General features: G+C 30.1%; 1 protein-coding gene across 1 annotated transcript; it reads left to right on the plus strand.

The window, feature by feature from the left end:
• Window positions 1-12311: 12311 nt before the first annotated feature.
• Window positions 12312-15959, plus strand: LOC123204213 (phosphoethanolamine N-methyltransferase 1-like). Its single transcript, XM_044620806.1, has 12 exons — window positions 12312-12495; window positions 12609-12721; window positions 13303-13440; window positions 13548-13685; window positions 14080-14223; window positions 14305-14415; window positions 14508-14649; window positions 14750-15030; window positions 15142-15303; window positions 15403-15456; window positions 15551-15625; window positions 15727-15959. The coding sequence occupies exons 1-12, from the start codon at window positions 12483-12485 to the stop codon at window positions 15823-15825; spliced, it is 1470 nt and encodes a 489-aa protein (XP_044476741.1). The 5' UTR covers window positions 12312-12482; the 3' UTR covers window positions 15826-15959.
• The last annotated feature ends 74 nt before the right edge of the window (window positions 15960-16033 follow it).

The following is a 16033-nucleotide window of genomic DNA, read 5'->3' on the forward strand; positions in this document are numbered from 1 at the left end:
AAAAAGTGATCATCAATACCCAAGAATGGGATGATTCCGGAATCCCCTTCATTTTACGCTAAATTATTCTATATTATAAACTTTTCCCATCCCTTTCTTTTCTTTTCCTAGTTGTTTAGTCATATAGATAATATAAAAAGTTGGAATCCAATGGTGGGTAATTAAGTTCAATTCAATTTTAAGTAAGGGTGGATTCAAACTAAACTAATTTGAGTTTGAATTCATATTTAACTTAAATTGGAGTTCTGATTCAATAATTCAATTCAAATTTAGTTTGTTTGCTACTTTGACCACACTTTTCATCATATGAGTAATACTATTTACCTTGTAATGATACTGTTCATTTTGCTATTAGTCTTTCGATGATATTGTGCTCTACAAGCTAGAGTTGGTCTTGGGTTTAATTTAACTCGAATCTATCCCTAGTTTCAAGCTTTTTTTTTCAGACATAATTTGACTTTTGCATCCTTGGAATAATAGATCATCAAAACCCTAAATACAAGATCGATGTGATTACAAAACATTACTTACCAAACATACTAATGGATTGGATTATATGGCCTTTAATTCATAACAAATCTAATGGTTTGAGACAAAAAAAAAAAAACACTATGTTCAACTTTCCTCTCACAAATCAATTGACGATTATAATAGACCGATAATCACTAATTAAACCTAACATATAAAGATTAACAAAATATTAAAAGAAAAAAGACTTGACTTACTTCACACAAAAGTTTAAATTAATCGAGGTCGATTTGATACTAATGATGATAATCAAAATTTTGTAAATTAATAAACAATTAAAAGAGGAAGAGTAGGTTTTGCTAAGATGACATTAACTTTAAAAATAAGTATACTTATGATCAATTATAAGCATAGTTTATGAAAGGGATGGAAAAAATAATAAGAAAAGATAGTGCATAAAGGGACCCTCCATTACAAGATGGGGGTTTGATTTGATATAGACCTCTTTGGAATATTGGGAGACAAAAGTCACATCCAAAGTTTCTTCTCCTTTTCTTACTTTTTCAATTCATCTCCCTCTTGTTCTTTTTGGTTACACATTTTACCTTTTTCTTCTTGCCTTTCCTTTTCACTCCTTGGTATATGTTTGGTGTTTTGTGTAACATTTCTTGTTTTTGAGAGGTTAATTTCCACCTCAAGGTTTGAGGAAAGTACAACACACTCAAGGGTTTCTGATAATAACAAATACACCCAAAATTTTGATTCCTTTTATCATAATACCCTTTTATATATTTTTTTTTTTTTTTATTTACCCCAAATTTAATTGAAGTTCTTTTTAAAATTTGAATAAGATAAAATGGGAGATTGAAGTATAATATTATAAGAAAATTTCTAAATGTTTTTGAGACAATGTTTCATTTAATTAATCACATCTTATCTCTTAATAATTAGTATAATTAATTAAGGTATGCTTAAGCCCATTTGCTAATTAGGTATAAAGCAATGTTACCCTACTGGATTGATTAAAAGGGCTTGCAAATTTATCAAATTAGGATGTGTTTGGATTGCAAATGTTTCTTTCAAAAAGTGCTTAAGAGAGTTTATTGAATATTAAAGCACTTAGTTCTTTAAAGTGTGTATTTCTAAAAATAATAAAATTTAATTATAGTGATATATCATCATATGTGATTTAGTTTATACTTATTATTTGTACACACACATAATACTACTTTTCTTAAAAAACAATTTTCGAGTATTGGAATCATCTTTTACCTATTTTGAAAGATGAATAAAAAATTTACAACCTTATAATATAGCTTTAAATTTTAAACAATAATGGGTTGTAATTTGGTTTCGCTTTTATATATTAACTTCATATGAAAGGGAAAACATAAAAGATTTGTAACATCTAATTAATAATAATAATATTATTATTATTATTAAAAATTGTAATGATTGGTGATGAGAAGTAGATTGATGGAATGTGGAATTTAGTGTAGTGAAAATAAAATATGGCCTTATATCTTCTAGGTAGATGTTATTAATTGAATACATAGTGAAATTTGAATGCTAGTAAAATGTTTAGGTGTCTCGTTCCTTTAGCCTTTTCACAGTCCTAAATTTATTCTAATAATAAAGATCAGAGTTATATGTGTAATTGAATAAGAAAATTGTGATGTCATGTCACTTGATGGGCATTATTATTATTATTATTATTATGTGATCCGAATATAATTGGAGAGTGATTATATTTTAATTGTAATTACAAATTTATGGGAAATAATTCTATAAACTATTATTCGATATTAGAGAGATTGAGGAAATTGTGACAATCAATGACTATTTTTCCTCTTGTTGCTCCTATATGAGATCATATTTTATTTGTGTTTGGTTTCAACTTATAAGTTAGTATGTCATTTATCAATTAATTACTTATTATATTTTGATAGTGTAACTTAATATGTTCATTAAATTGACATATATCCATTTAAAAGAGGAAAAAAAGATATCACATCAATTAACTCTCTTTGATTATATCGAGATTTTAGGAAAATATGTGTTGAAGACTCAAATAAAGAAGAGTCTCACATCTAATAAACTTAAGTAAAATGAGTGGTATATAAGTGTTGTGGATTGGACCTTAACATAAGCCAATTGGTTTTGTGTAATATGGGTTTCAATCTTTACACTTGTAAGCCTAATTTATATTTCCGACATGGTATCAGAGCACGAGCCAAACGGCGGGTTTAACAACCTAAGTGTTCCTGGATATAAGTGACAATGCACCGAGCCAAAAATCGGTTAAACCGAAAGGCAAGTCTAACAGCCTAAGTGCTTGCACTTAAGTGGGGGTGTTGAGGACTCAAATAAAGAAGAGTCCCACATCTAATAAACTTAAGTAAAATGAGTGGTATATAAGTGTTGTGGATTGGACCTTAACATAAGCCAATTGGTTTTGTGTAACATGGGTTTCAATCTTCACACTTGTAAGCCGAATTTATATTTCCGACAATATGATATTAATATCATGAAATACGATATAATGCTTGAAAAATTTCTTATAAACAGTAGTTCTATCAATCATATTTGTTGAGAATTCATCGATATGTAAGCAATAATTCCACACAAAAATATATAAAATTTTACTTTTTGAAAATGTGAGATTGAGAGTCTGAGTACCTTTCAAAAAATATGAATTACATGTGATGTATGATACGTATAAAGAAAATAATAAAATTGTAGGTGCTTGGTGGTTGAATAAGATGGAAGGGAATAATTATACGATTTCATGCATGGGTTAATGGTTATTGATGGATGACACTTTAGCAACCTACCGAGAATATATAAGGCATGGGGCACAAAAACACAAGAAGAATATGTCACCAGGCATTATAATTCCAAAAAAAAATCAAATCAATTAATTATTGTGCCCCTTATTGGGTGATAAACTTTCACCTCACCAATTGCTTCCATGAAAACGAATACATAATTTAGCATTTTCAATGGTTTAGGACCTTGAGGTCAAGATTCTCCTACCCTCCATTTATCTTGCTAAATCTTCAAATTTTTACCTCTCATCATCTTCTTTAGCACTTTCAATGACTTAATTAGTGTCATTATGATTGTGATATAGTAAGACAATGGATGTACTTTAATTATGATTATCAAAACTAGAAGTTACAGTGGATCGTATCGGCTAGCTCTGGTGTGACCCATTTTGTTTGCTTTCAAATTAATATAATCAATGACAGTACTTCATATATAGTAAACTCTTCATTTTATTAGTGATGTTACATTAGAACTTGTTTTCTTTAACTACAATTTTTTAGCTTATCCGACGCTTGATCTGAAACAACTATTGCTCATACATTCGGCTAATATAAGCATCGAGAAACTTGCATGCATGATGGTTAGTTAGTGTCACACTTCTTGCTTTTGCTTTATCTGCTACTCAATATTAAATATCTAACAATTTATTTTTTATTTTGTTTTTACAATTTTATTAATTATTTTTCTTTAGAATATTTCAATAATAAAAAAAAACTTAATATATTCTAAATGAAAAATATGTCCAAACAATTGGGAAGAATTCACTGTTGTAGACTTAAATGGAAAGGAATAGGTGGTGTAAACACTATACGAGAGACTTTGTCGGAACAAGAGTTAAATTAGACTTCCAATTCTTATACTTTTATTATAAAAATGTTCTAATTCAAGAAATCCAAGTGAAGTAATAGGTAAAACAAAAGTTGGAAGTATCACTTTAAACAATTTGAGAGTTATGCACTTGGATAAGCTATTAACAATTTTAAAATTTTTTATTTTTTTAATGGTCCACTACAATAGAGGGTCGTTTTCTTACAACTGGGTTAAAAAGGGTGGTTTAGGTAGGGCAATGGGCTAGCCTGAACCCCTTGTCATTTCTAATCAAAATTGAATAGAATGATTCTCTGATAATAAAAAATAGTTATTTAACATACGATAAATCGCGGTAATCACAACAAATTTGGTTATTGTTCCCTGATTCATTGCTTCTAGAAAAAATAAAAAAAAGGTTCTATTAGAGTCTTGTCTTATGGGTGTAGATTGGAGAAATACTTGTTCTCTTATTACTATTAAGAGTTGTATCATGAGTTAAATGGAAGATGAATTTTAATGGTACAACATTAGGAGTCATCAATTTCTTGAGGTAGGACCAAGAAATTGACTAGCCATATATAATGCATTTGCATGCGTGTCCTTTTGGGATTTTCTTTTATCATTTGATTTGAAATTTATATTGTCTTTTAGATATTGTCATTTAGTTTATGAATCTTTATATGTAACAAGTTATTGAATTATGTAAATGTAACTCGTTTCTATTTGTTATGAAGTGGATTAAGTCTATTCATGTTAAGAAACTAACGTGAATAATAATAAGATGGGAATTAAACAAAAATAGCACAAAAATTGGGATTACGTTTTTCTTTCCAATAAAACTATATACACTTAAAATAAATACTAAATTGGGTATTTTAAATATATCACTATATAATTAAATAATTTTAAATTAAAAATAAAATAATATTAAATTATATACTGATACATTATCATTAGTTATTTAAATTGATTTTTATTATAAGTGTATACAGTATTCTTTTTCTCTCACATCATAAAATTAAACCCCTAACAGAAAATTGGAAACATTCAAAATGTCTCTATTATCATCTCTAATGGTTTGAAGATGGAATAAGAAATAGAGTGAAATTTGTTTGTTTGGCTAGAATTTGAAGCTCCGGAAATTAAATCAAATTAGGATGATCATTTTTTAAAATTCTATTAATTAACAAATTAATTACTCACTAATAAACCCATATTTATGAAAATTAACTTGCTTAATTACCCACCTTAATTTTTTTTTTTAATTTTATAAAGGGATTATCGTTTACTAGAGGGTACATTAATAAATTAGTAATTTTTTTTATAATGAAACTTGCCCTAATTTAGGCATGTTTCACTTTCATAATAAACTAATTAGTGTCTCAATAACATCTTTAATTATGAAATGGTTTGAAAAGTTGATAGAATGAATTGGAGATGATAAGATTTTCTTTATCACTTTTCATAAAGTTTATGAATTGAAGAACACCAAATTAAATTGTTAGGTAAAATTTAGTGTAAGAAATAATAACATTTTTAACATGGTTTGGTTTCAGTATAAATTTGGCTAAGTACATAACTGTAATGATTATAATTTGCCATTTTTTGACTCTACCATTCTAAATTTATAGGACAAATAGTAAATTTAGATAAGTAATTCATATATAGATAAACTTACCTTCAGATATATTGAATCTAGTCATCTTAATGATATTTGTATCGATTATCCTATTAATATAAGAGATAATGATGAAATCTCATGATAAAAGAAAATAAAAATGAAAAATAACATTAAGATATTGAAAGACTTGAATGATATATTAAAGAGATTGTGGAAACATTTGAAATTAACAAAAGTTGTTTTTTTTTTTTGTTTCAAGTCAGATAAATGACATATTTAATTATTGAGTTGATCGCAAGACTAGTCACTTTTTGAGCATCCTATCATCCTATGTGTAGAACCAATTGTCATATCAATCTTACAATAATGTGAAATGTTGTATGCATACAATATTTGATAAAATTATATATATATATTTTTTTGAGTATATAATTAAATATATAAATGATGTATTATCATGTAATTAAGTGATTTTAAATTAAAAATATAATAACGTCTAATTACGTGATGATATATCATCTGGATACATAATTAAATACTTAAAACTAGTTGTATATAGCCCTAAGTCTCATATAATATATATTATATGAATTCAAAATGTAGATGAAATTCGAGCAACCTAGAAAGAAGAAAAATACGAAGAAACTTTATCTTCCTTTTGAGATGATGAAGTAAAAGAATATAAACAATAATAATGCACGCACTTGTATGGCACAGATCAAAGAAGGCAATAAGGTTGAAGTAAATTTATGATGAAAAATGTGAAAGTACGTAGAGATAGACATATTAAGCAAAACAAAGCACTAGTTTTTTGTAAAAGAGGAGGGCGCAGTGGAAAGTGGCCACCTAGAACGTCTGTGTTGTCTTTATCACCTTTGAGAAAAGAAAAAAGATGGAGACTCTCCATCGTCTGTGGGCGAAGATGAAGGAGAAGGTGAAGGGTAGCTAGCTTACATGCATTTTCTTGTCTGCCACTATCTTTTGTTGGGTCGGCCATTTTCTAGACAAACCTTTGTGGCTTTCTCGCTTCTGTATTTGCCTTGCCTTTCCTTCCTTTGCCTCTTTGTATTTGTTATTTTATTCACAACTAACACATTTATCGTAATTTTTTAATGTGGATATATCCACCTCAATTGTTTCAAATAGTCATTGCACTCAATATTATTTCAATATTTTCACCTCTTTCATTATAATGAATATATATATTTTTATACTAAAATAATAATATATTTATTTATTATGAGTATTTTTGCCGAAGCAAATTCTATTAAGATTCTTATTATTAAGCAAAACCCTAAAATAGTTCTTCATGTGCTAAGCTTAAACTGTTCATCAAAACCTTCCCCCATTAATTTTTGTAAAAAACTTATTATGTGTCAACATAACGTATTGTAGACAAAGTGGTTGTCAACTCTAATATAACAACGAGTGAGTATACGGTCATTTTTCAATGTTGACATATTGATGTATCATCATTTGTTAATAGCTTTCTTTCTTTAATAAATATTAATCTTTGTAGGTTTTTCATATCTACATTTGTCTTATTTCTTAATATTTGTTATTTCACGTAAACTTGTGATACACTATTAACGTGGATGTTTCCATCTAGTTTATTAATATTGGTTAACGATTTTCTATCCTTTGTTAGGAGATGAATCAAACAAAAAAAAAAATTAGAAATCAAAATCAATCACACAGATCAAGACTGGTTTATATGATTTAATTAATAATGTATACATCTATGACTATATTCTAGGTTTTTTTTATTAAATTTACAATGTACAAAATATATAATCATGTTTATATAATAATTTAAGATAACATAATTTACAAAAAAACCTCTCAAACGACATTAGAGATGAATTATCCATGTAAATCATAATACTAAAAGGATAAATATTAGATGATTGACTCTTGAACTAAAGCTAAGTTGGATCTCCAATTTGGTTTTAATATCAAAGGTGGATTCAAACCCGAAATAATTTGGCTTAAACCTATGCATAGAGAGAGAGAGAGAGACAAGCACACATAGAACTGTGAGCATATATATTAATTTATATAAAGAGTGAATTATTAATAATGTGAGCGTGTGAATTGTTTTAATTTATATAAGACAACGGAGAAAGAGATGGAGTTTGCATGAATTATTCAATCTTTTTTGTAATTTTGTTTCTCCATCGTTTTCACCAACATCGATCCATTTATCTTCCTATTTCTCTGCATAAATACTTTTTAATTGTAAAGAAAGTGTCAATTGCACGTGAAAAGTGAATTGAATTGAGCTAAAATATATATTAAAATTTATTGTTTTTGTCTTAACGCTGCCTTGGATTCTCTCCTTGAAGCATCGAATCTTTGTTTTCCAATGAAAAAGTTCGTGCTGAAACTAAATTACATCTCAAAATTTGCCCACCTTCTCGCTTTCTTGTGCACCTATGCATCAACCATGTCCATATGCATCCATTCTCGTAATCAAGATTAAGAGACCCATCCTTAAAGAGTAGTTTAAATGGTTAATATGGAATGTCAAACCAAGAGATCATAAGTTTGAAACCTATTATCTACATATCAAGATTAAATTTTTTATTTATTTATTAAACTCAGAGTTTAACCTACTTGTGATCAGTTAATCTCAAAAAGCATCCAACTCAAGTAAAAGTTCCTTATTAAGAAAAAAAATATATTGAGACTCTTAAAATAATTAGGATTGCAAACAAGCTAAGCGGCGAGCAACACCCAGGTAACTTGACTCTTATTGAGGAAGGATCAATTCAAGTGGTTTGAATTCAATTATCTAGTTGAGTTCAAGTTTATTATTACTCGGTTCAATAAATTTGCTAATTCATAATTTGATTCGAGTATAATATTAACAATCTTAAAATATTATTCTTTGATTTTTAATACAAAGAATTAATTAATACATAGAAAGTTTTACTATAATTGATAATACTTGGTCATTACGTAAAACAAGAACCCAAATGAAACTAAAATTCAAATTAGCATGCATGATAAAGGAAAAAAAAGCATAAGCCATCATGGAGATTGAGAAAATTGGATAAACTTGGCTATATAATATAGCACAGATTGCACTATCTTAAGTTGACAAGACTTAAAATGAAAACTTTGATTGTCAATAATGCCTTGAAACATTATAAGACCACTAGATTAACATTATTGCCTAGATGAAGTCAACAAATAAATTCTCAAACTTGACATGTTCAAGTGTATTTGATTAGGGTTTAATTCAATTCAATTGTTTAAGTTCAAATTCAAATTCAAATCAAATGAGTCGAGTTCGAGAACAATATTAGACTTATTTTTATAAAAGATAACAAGTTCAATCTAACTTAGATTGAATCAAAAGTTAAATTATTTTTTATCTATAGTTTAATATTTGTTCATCGATCTTAAACCGATCTCAGATTAAGTTTTGTTTAGTCTTAATCTAAATCGAATCGAATCCAATATATATATGTATAGAGGGATTAAGCTTCACGAATCTTTTTTGATATTGAGTAGCTAGAAGGTTTGATAGCTGATTCTAATTGAGAAATGATTCTGCCTATTGCAATTTAATGGCCCTTTCCTTCAAGACATGCATAGTGGGCGTCTTCCTTGAGTTTTGATTTTTTTTTTTTTATTAATTGGGCTTCCTTGCAGCCTGTGTTGGCATGGTGTCTTGGATTTGAGTTGGGCTCATCCAACGAACTTGGTCATGTAGCTTTCACAAACTAGGCCTAAATGCATCCCAAGGAGCCCGAGAAGAAGAAGAGGCTCACTAAACTAGCGCATAATGTTATATGATCAAGTATGTTGGTATTATTATTTTCGAATTTTGTTTTTTTAATTGAATAAATTAAACTTTCAAAATTTTTTATTGAAACCAAACTTCAAATTAATGATATTAGCATAGAATTTTAATTGGTTTCAGCAGTATTTGATTTACAAACCAACTACTTTGTGTTTGGAGACCAAAGTATTGAGAACTGACCTTTCCCATGATGCGTGGTTCGTCTCCTTTAAAGGATGAGACACAAGTTGGTGATTTCCAAGTATACCGATGCACTCAGTAGGTAATGTCTTTCCAATTTTGTTTACTGATTTTCCTGTGCTCACTTCGGTTGGGGTTGAAATTTTTGTCGATGATCTGCCATTTCAACACTTTATAATTGAATTAAAACAGTTCCAGTTCTAACCTACTCTTGGGGGGCGTTTGGTTTGAGTAATGTTTTATTATCAAAATAGAAAGATTACCTTGAAGATAAATTACTTAAAAGATTACTAGGTATAAATGATTACTATGTTTCATAAAATTTTGTAGGTATAAACTATTATTGTGTTTAGTTAAAGATAATAAAATATTACTAATAAATTATTTTACTTAAATGCCCTTGAATATAATTATTTTTAAATATTTTTTATATTATTTGTCATATTAATTAAAAATAAATTTATTTTTGTCTCAAAAAATTAATAAATAATAATATAATTATAATAAAATTAAGATTATATTGGTAATCTTTAAATACCTAAGGTGAATGTGATAATCAGATTACCACCTATATTACTTGTCACGTCAGCATTGGTAATAAAAGATTATTGTAATATTTTATTACTGATAAACCAAAACAAAAGAATAAAAGATAGATTACCAAGGTAATCTTCAAAAACTGGAATAAAATGGCCCCTAATTGGTTGTGGTGGATGATTTCACAAGATTTGCATATATTACGTAAATATTTTGGTTAACTGGGTCATGGAAACATTATATATTTGCAACACTTGGTTACAAAGTCGCCTAATTAACAACCTACGAGCCTGTTGACTATTCTTTGAGGTACTCAGGTTTTAAAACTTGTGTCTTCGTAAACCTGGAAAGATTCATGTATGCAACAGGATTTTTCCTGGTATGGCGGGAACGACCTTGGTCCAGGCTTGAGTCCTTGCAAAGCTGAGCCTGGAAATATAGAAAATGCGGTTGATGAGCGGAGATATGCTGATGTGTGGAAGTTATTTGAACAATAAATACAATGATGGGTTTCCTTGAAGAACTGTTGTGAACAAGGTGATTAATTCATGAATCAGGCACATGATGTTCTTGATGAGATGGGTTTGGCTGAGGTCGGAACTTATATTGAAGCAAATCGAGCAGGAGAAGTGACAGCACTTTTACAGGATGGTTTAAGTTATGCTGAAGTGCAGTGCAGCTAGATTATTCAAGCTGTTATGAAGCACTAATCCAGGAAGGGAGCTTTCCATCTTTTCAAAGAGGCTAAATGCCCAAGAACTGGTCATCAAGAATTTGAGATGTTGATGAAAGAATGTGCAGAGAATTGTGAGGCAAGAATTATGAGGGTGGTCATGCACATGCTAGCTCTTTTGATACGACCAACGAGTGGTATCAGAAAATTTAAGAATAATTCCATTCAAGGTGCCGGTCCCCGTGGGGAGATTTTGCCTTCTTTACTCCCTGGTAGGTCTAGTTAAGATTCCTTTTTTACTCTCTGATTGGTCTAATCAAGGGGAGTTCATTATTGGGTTTGTTGCTATCGGCACTAGGCTAGGCTAACCCCCGTATGTTTACTGGAAGGATTATTAAGAATCTCACCAATCCAATATATGATTACCAAAAGATTGTTGAGAATTCCAGGTGGGTTAGGAATTAAGTTTGATGTGAGTATATAACATCATCTTGGTTAAGAGGTCTTTTGGGCTTCCTTATTTGTTTGATTAAGGAAACGTTAATACTATATTATAATTTTAAATTAAAAATAAAATAAATTATTAAATTAATAACTCATTAATTTATTTGTATATGGTAATATACATAATTTATAAATGTAATATTACTCACATTTTTTCATGTTTAATAATTTAATTTTATTTATTTTGAGAAATTTTATATAATATAAATAATATAAAAAATTAAAACATAGGAATAATGCATAAAAAAAATAAAACAGAAAAATACGAATAAGGTAAATTAATTTACCTTTTATGAAATTTGGGTTAATTATTATTATATTCACAGCTAGATTCACTATTTTTGGTAAAGATGGTATATTGGGCCACGCACACGTGATTCAGACGCAAGGCAGGATTTTTATTGCCTTCCCTTCCCCATATAGGAGCCAATAAAACTATTAATTTTAATTACCTATAAATGGATTGTTAAAATTTTTAAAGATAAAAAATAAAAACTTAAAAAAATAAGATACTTTGAATGAAAATAAATCATTCGGGCCTAGAACTTTCAATATTGTTCAAAGAGTGACAAAGTTTTTAGTATTTGGTGACTGGGGTTATGAACATACTACATTTTATTATTATTATTTTTTTAATGCTATGATTGAAAAGTTATAAAACTTCAATATAATTTATTTTTAAAAGTTATAAAAAAAAAAAATACAATTTTCTCAGTATTATTAATTTATTACCATATATTTGGCAAGATATTATTTAAAATTGTTTGTACAGTAAGGGTACCGATGTGGTATTGTACTTTTTCCTAGGACCTGACGTACGGACTCTGCAACAAATTATTTGAGGTCACGTTACCCTGATTAAATATAGCGGTCTCTCGAGATAAAAGGCGCAAGTTCGACAGTTGTTAAAAGCAGGGAGATTGTGGAGAAAGTTTTTTGCTCTGTGAAACGTAGCAAAGAGGGAGAGCTAACAATTGCTCTTGATCCGAATTTGATTTTCTGAAAATAAAATTGAAAAAGAAAAAGAATACTATAAATCTGTGTTTGAAATGGCGGCTCAGGGTGATTGCTGTGTATTTTTAAAATTTTTGAACGCGCTTAGCGAAATATTTGTTGTTGTTTATTTGTAACCTGATCTGATCTGAAGAGTTTTTTTATTGTTGTGATGATTATAGAAGAACGTGAGGTTCAGAAGAACTACTGGATTGAACACTCGGCGGATTTGACCGTGGAGGCTATGATGCTGGACTCCAAAGCCGTTGATCTTGATAAAGAAGAGCGTCCTGAAGTAAGATTTTCTCTCACATTTCTTTTTCCATTATCGTTTTCGTTCTGTGTATCTGATAAACCAGATGTCAAGGACAATGATAGTCGTATATATTGACACAGTTTTATAATTTCCGGACTTTAAACTTTTGCATGTGAGAGTTTTCGAGGTGTTGTTTTGTTTATTAATGGCAAAATGCCGCCAACTCCTAGCGACTCTATGCTTGCAATGAGCTATGTTGGATTTAAGTTTGAATCTTCTAGTTTTCGTTGAAGAAATCAACATGAATTATTTTGCCACATAGTTGTTAGTATTTTACAGTAATATATAAATGAAAATTAATTAATGTCTTATAATGTATCAAAAATTGCTTGTATATTTTCCAACCTGACACACGATAAAAAAATTAGTTTTTTTTATTATATGGAATGGTATACGCAATTTGACTGCCTGATTTGTGACCGTCCGCAAGTGTCAAAAGAGAAACTCTGCATCACTATTTTTAGTGCTTGGTAAATGTGAAAATGGAACTGAACTGTTATGGCTGTTAGTTCTATTATTCATATAGTTGGTATCAGATTGAAATAGATTTGGTCATTCAGGTCCTCTCTCTACTTCCATCATACGAAGGAAAAACGGTGTTGGAGCTAGGAGCTGGAATTGGTAGATTTACTGGGATGTTAGCTCTGAAGGCTGGTCAGCTTATAGCTCTGGACTTCATTGAAAATGTAATAAAGAAGGTAATCAATCTTTCCTATGTATTCTGGTGAAATTTTTTTTCAATTATAGCTTATATTTGTTGTTATGAAGTGTGTCTTACTTTTTTCTTTCCGTTTTCAAATTGCAGAACGAGGAAGTGAATGGGCATCATGAGAATGTAAAATTTATGTGTGCTGATGTGGCATCACCAGACTTGAAATTTGGTGATGAATCAGTGGACTTGATATTCTCAAATTGGTTGCTTATGTACCTTTCAGATAACGAGGTCAAGATCAGTTTCATAATTATTTATGTTAAAATGTCATGAATTGCTATGTATAATCATAAACCCAAGCTTAGTTGTGATTTTATTCTTTATTCATAATGGAGCATTTATACTATGTACAGAGAAATACTTTGAGCTCATGAAATGGCATCTAAGATAAGATTACTTGATGCCAACCTTTTAGTACTGCACATATAGTGTAATAATTTGTAATTTTGTATTGCATTCTTTCCATTAGTACTGTTTATAATAATTCTTCTTGTTTAGCTTTTGATTTGCATATCCAGTGAATTTGGATTCACAAATTGATACTTTTTTTTTTCCCCTGTTTCTTTTCCATGGTTCTAAACTATCAAGAATTTTCATACTGAAAATGATTTTATGTGAAGTTCAGGTGGAAAAAGTGGCAGAAAGGATGCTTAAATGGCTGAAGGTTGGTGGCTACCTTTTTTTCAGGGAGTCTTGTTTTCATCAATCTGGAGACAGCAAGCGAAAACACAACCCAAGCCATTATCGTGAACCCAGATTTTATACAAAGGTTTCCAAATTAAAAGCTTCCCCTTTTAGTTGATCAATTTGTTCGCTCAAATATTTTGTACCGATTTCAACTGTCCTGCAGGTGTTTAAAAAATGCCAGGTAGTTGATGGTTCAGGAAACTCTTTTGAACTCTCGTTGGTTGGCTGCAAGTGCATTGGAGCATATGTGAGAAACAAAAAGAATCAAAATCAGGCATAAACTCTCGATGTTTATAGTTCCTGTTTCTGAGTTTCAGTTATAATTTTTTTATAGTAATTTGCGCATATAATGTATACGTGTTTCAGATTTGCTGGATTTGGCAAAAAGTATCTTCACAGAATGACAGGGATTTCCAGCAGTTCTTGGATAATGTTCAATATAAATTGAATGGAATTCTTCGTTATGAGCGCGTCTTTGGACACGGTTTTGTGAGCACAGGAGGAGTTGGTAAGCCTTTTTGACTTAATCATAGTTTAAAATTCACTAGACTCTGATTTGGGCTAGTATTGTTCTTATTTATCTGATGTCTACATGTCCTTACGAGCAGAAACAACAAAAGAATTTGTGGCTAAACTGGATCTGAAGCCTGGCCAGAAAGTTTTAGATGTTGGCTGTGGCATCGGGGGAGGTGACTTCTACATGGCTGATAAGTTTGATGTCGACGTTGTTGGAATTGATCTCTCTGTAAACATGATTTCTTTTGCTATTGAGCGAGCCATTGGACTCAAATACTCAGTTGAATTTGAAGTTGCTGACTGCACTAAGAAAGAATATCCTGACAATACATTCGATGTAATCTACAGCCGTGATACAATTCTACACATTCAAGTAAGATTGCCACTCTTTCTACTTCCTTTTCAGCAATTCAATTATATAGAAGCTTCTGTCTTTCTGTTATAAATGAGATTGAATATTGATTTATGTGCAATATTTTGTCAGGACAAACCCGCATTGTTCAGATCTTTCTTCAAATGGTTGAAGCCTGGAGGCAAGGTTCTCATCAGTGATTACTGCAAAAGCTCTGGAACTCCATCATCAGAATTTGCAGAGTATATCAAGCAGAGAGGATATGACCTCCATGATGTGAAAGCATACGGCCAGGTACTTTCATAAAAAATAATTTGATATCACCCGTCTTCCCTTCTCTTATGTGTTAACTATTTGTTGACAACTCCATGTTTTGTTTCAAATTGTCTTCAGATGCTTTGGGATGCTGGTTTTGTTGATGTCCTTGTAGAAGATTGTACCGATCAGGTTCGTATTATCATTTTATCACACGATGATACATTAATTTGTTTATATTATTATGATGTTGTTGACTAAATGGGTTGTTTTCCCAATGCTTCAGTTCATAAAAATTCTGCAGCGGGAACTCGATACTGTTGAGAAGGACAAGGATGCATTCATCAATGACTTTTCCCAGGTACAAGTTTTATGCTGCTAACATTTTTGCCATTTCTTGTTCGGTTGAGTTTTGCCCACAGTTGGAGGACTCAAATTCATTTTCTGAGTTGAAATTTACAGGAAGATTACGATGAAATAGTTGGTGGATGGAAGGCAAAACTGATTAGGAGTTCGTCAGGTGAGCAGAGATGGGGCCTTTTTATTGCCAAGAAAAAATGATTTCTAGTCCTCTTTTTGTGTGTGTCGGCTTTGCTTGATGTACTTTTATGCTGTGAATTGAACAAAAAAACACTCATGGGTGATTGTTTTTTTATAGCATTCTGACTTCTGAACTAAATTACCATGTTTTCTCAGCCAACTTCTTAAAAAAATTATCTTTGATCATGTTTCAACCCAAGTTTTAGACGAAACCAATTGGTCATACTGG

Source organism: Mangifera indica, chromosome 20, assembly GCF_011075055.1.
Source record: "Mangifera indica cultivar Alphonso chromosome 20, CATAS_Mindica_2.1, whole genome shotgun sequence".
NCBI lineage: Eukaryota > Viridiplantae > Streptophyta > Magnoliopsida > Sapindales > Anacardiaceae > Mangifera > Mangifera indica.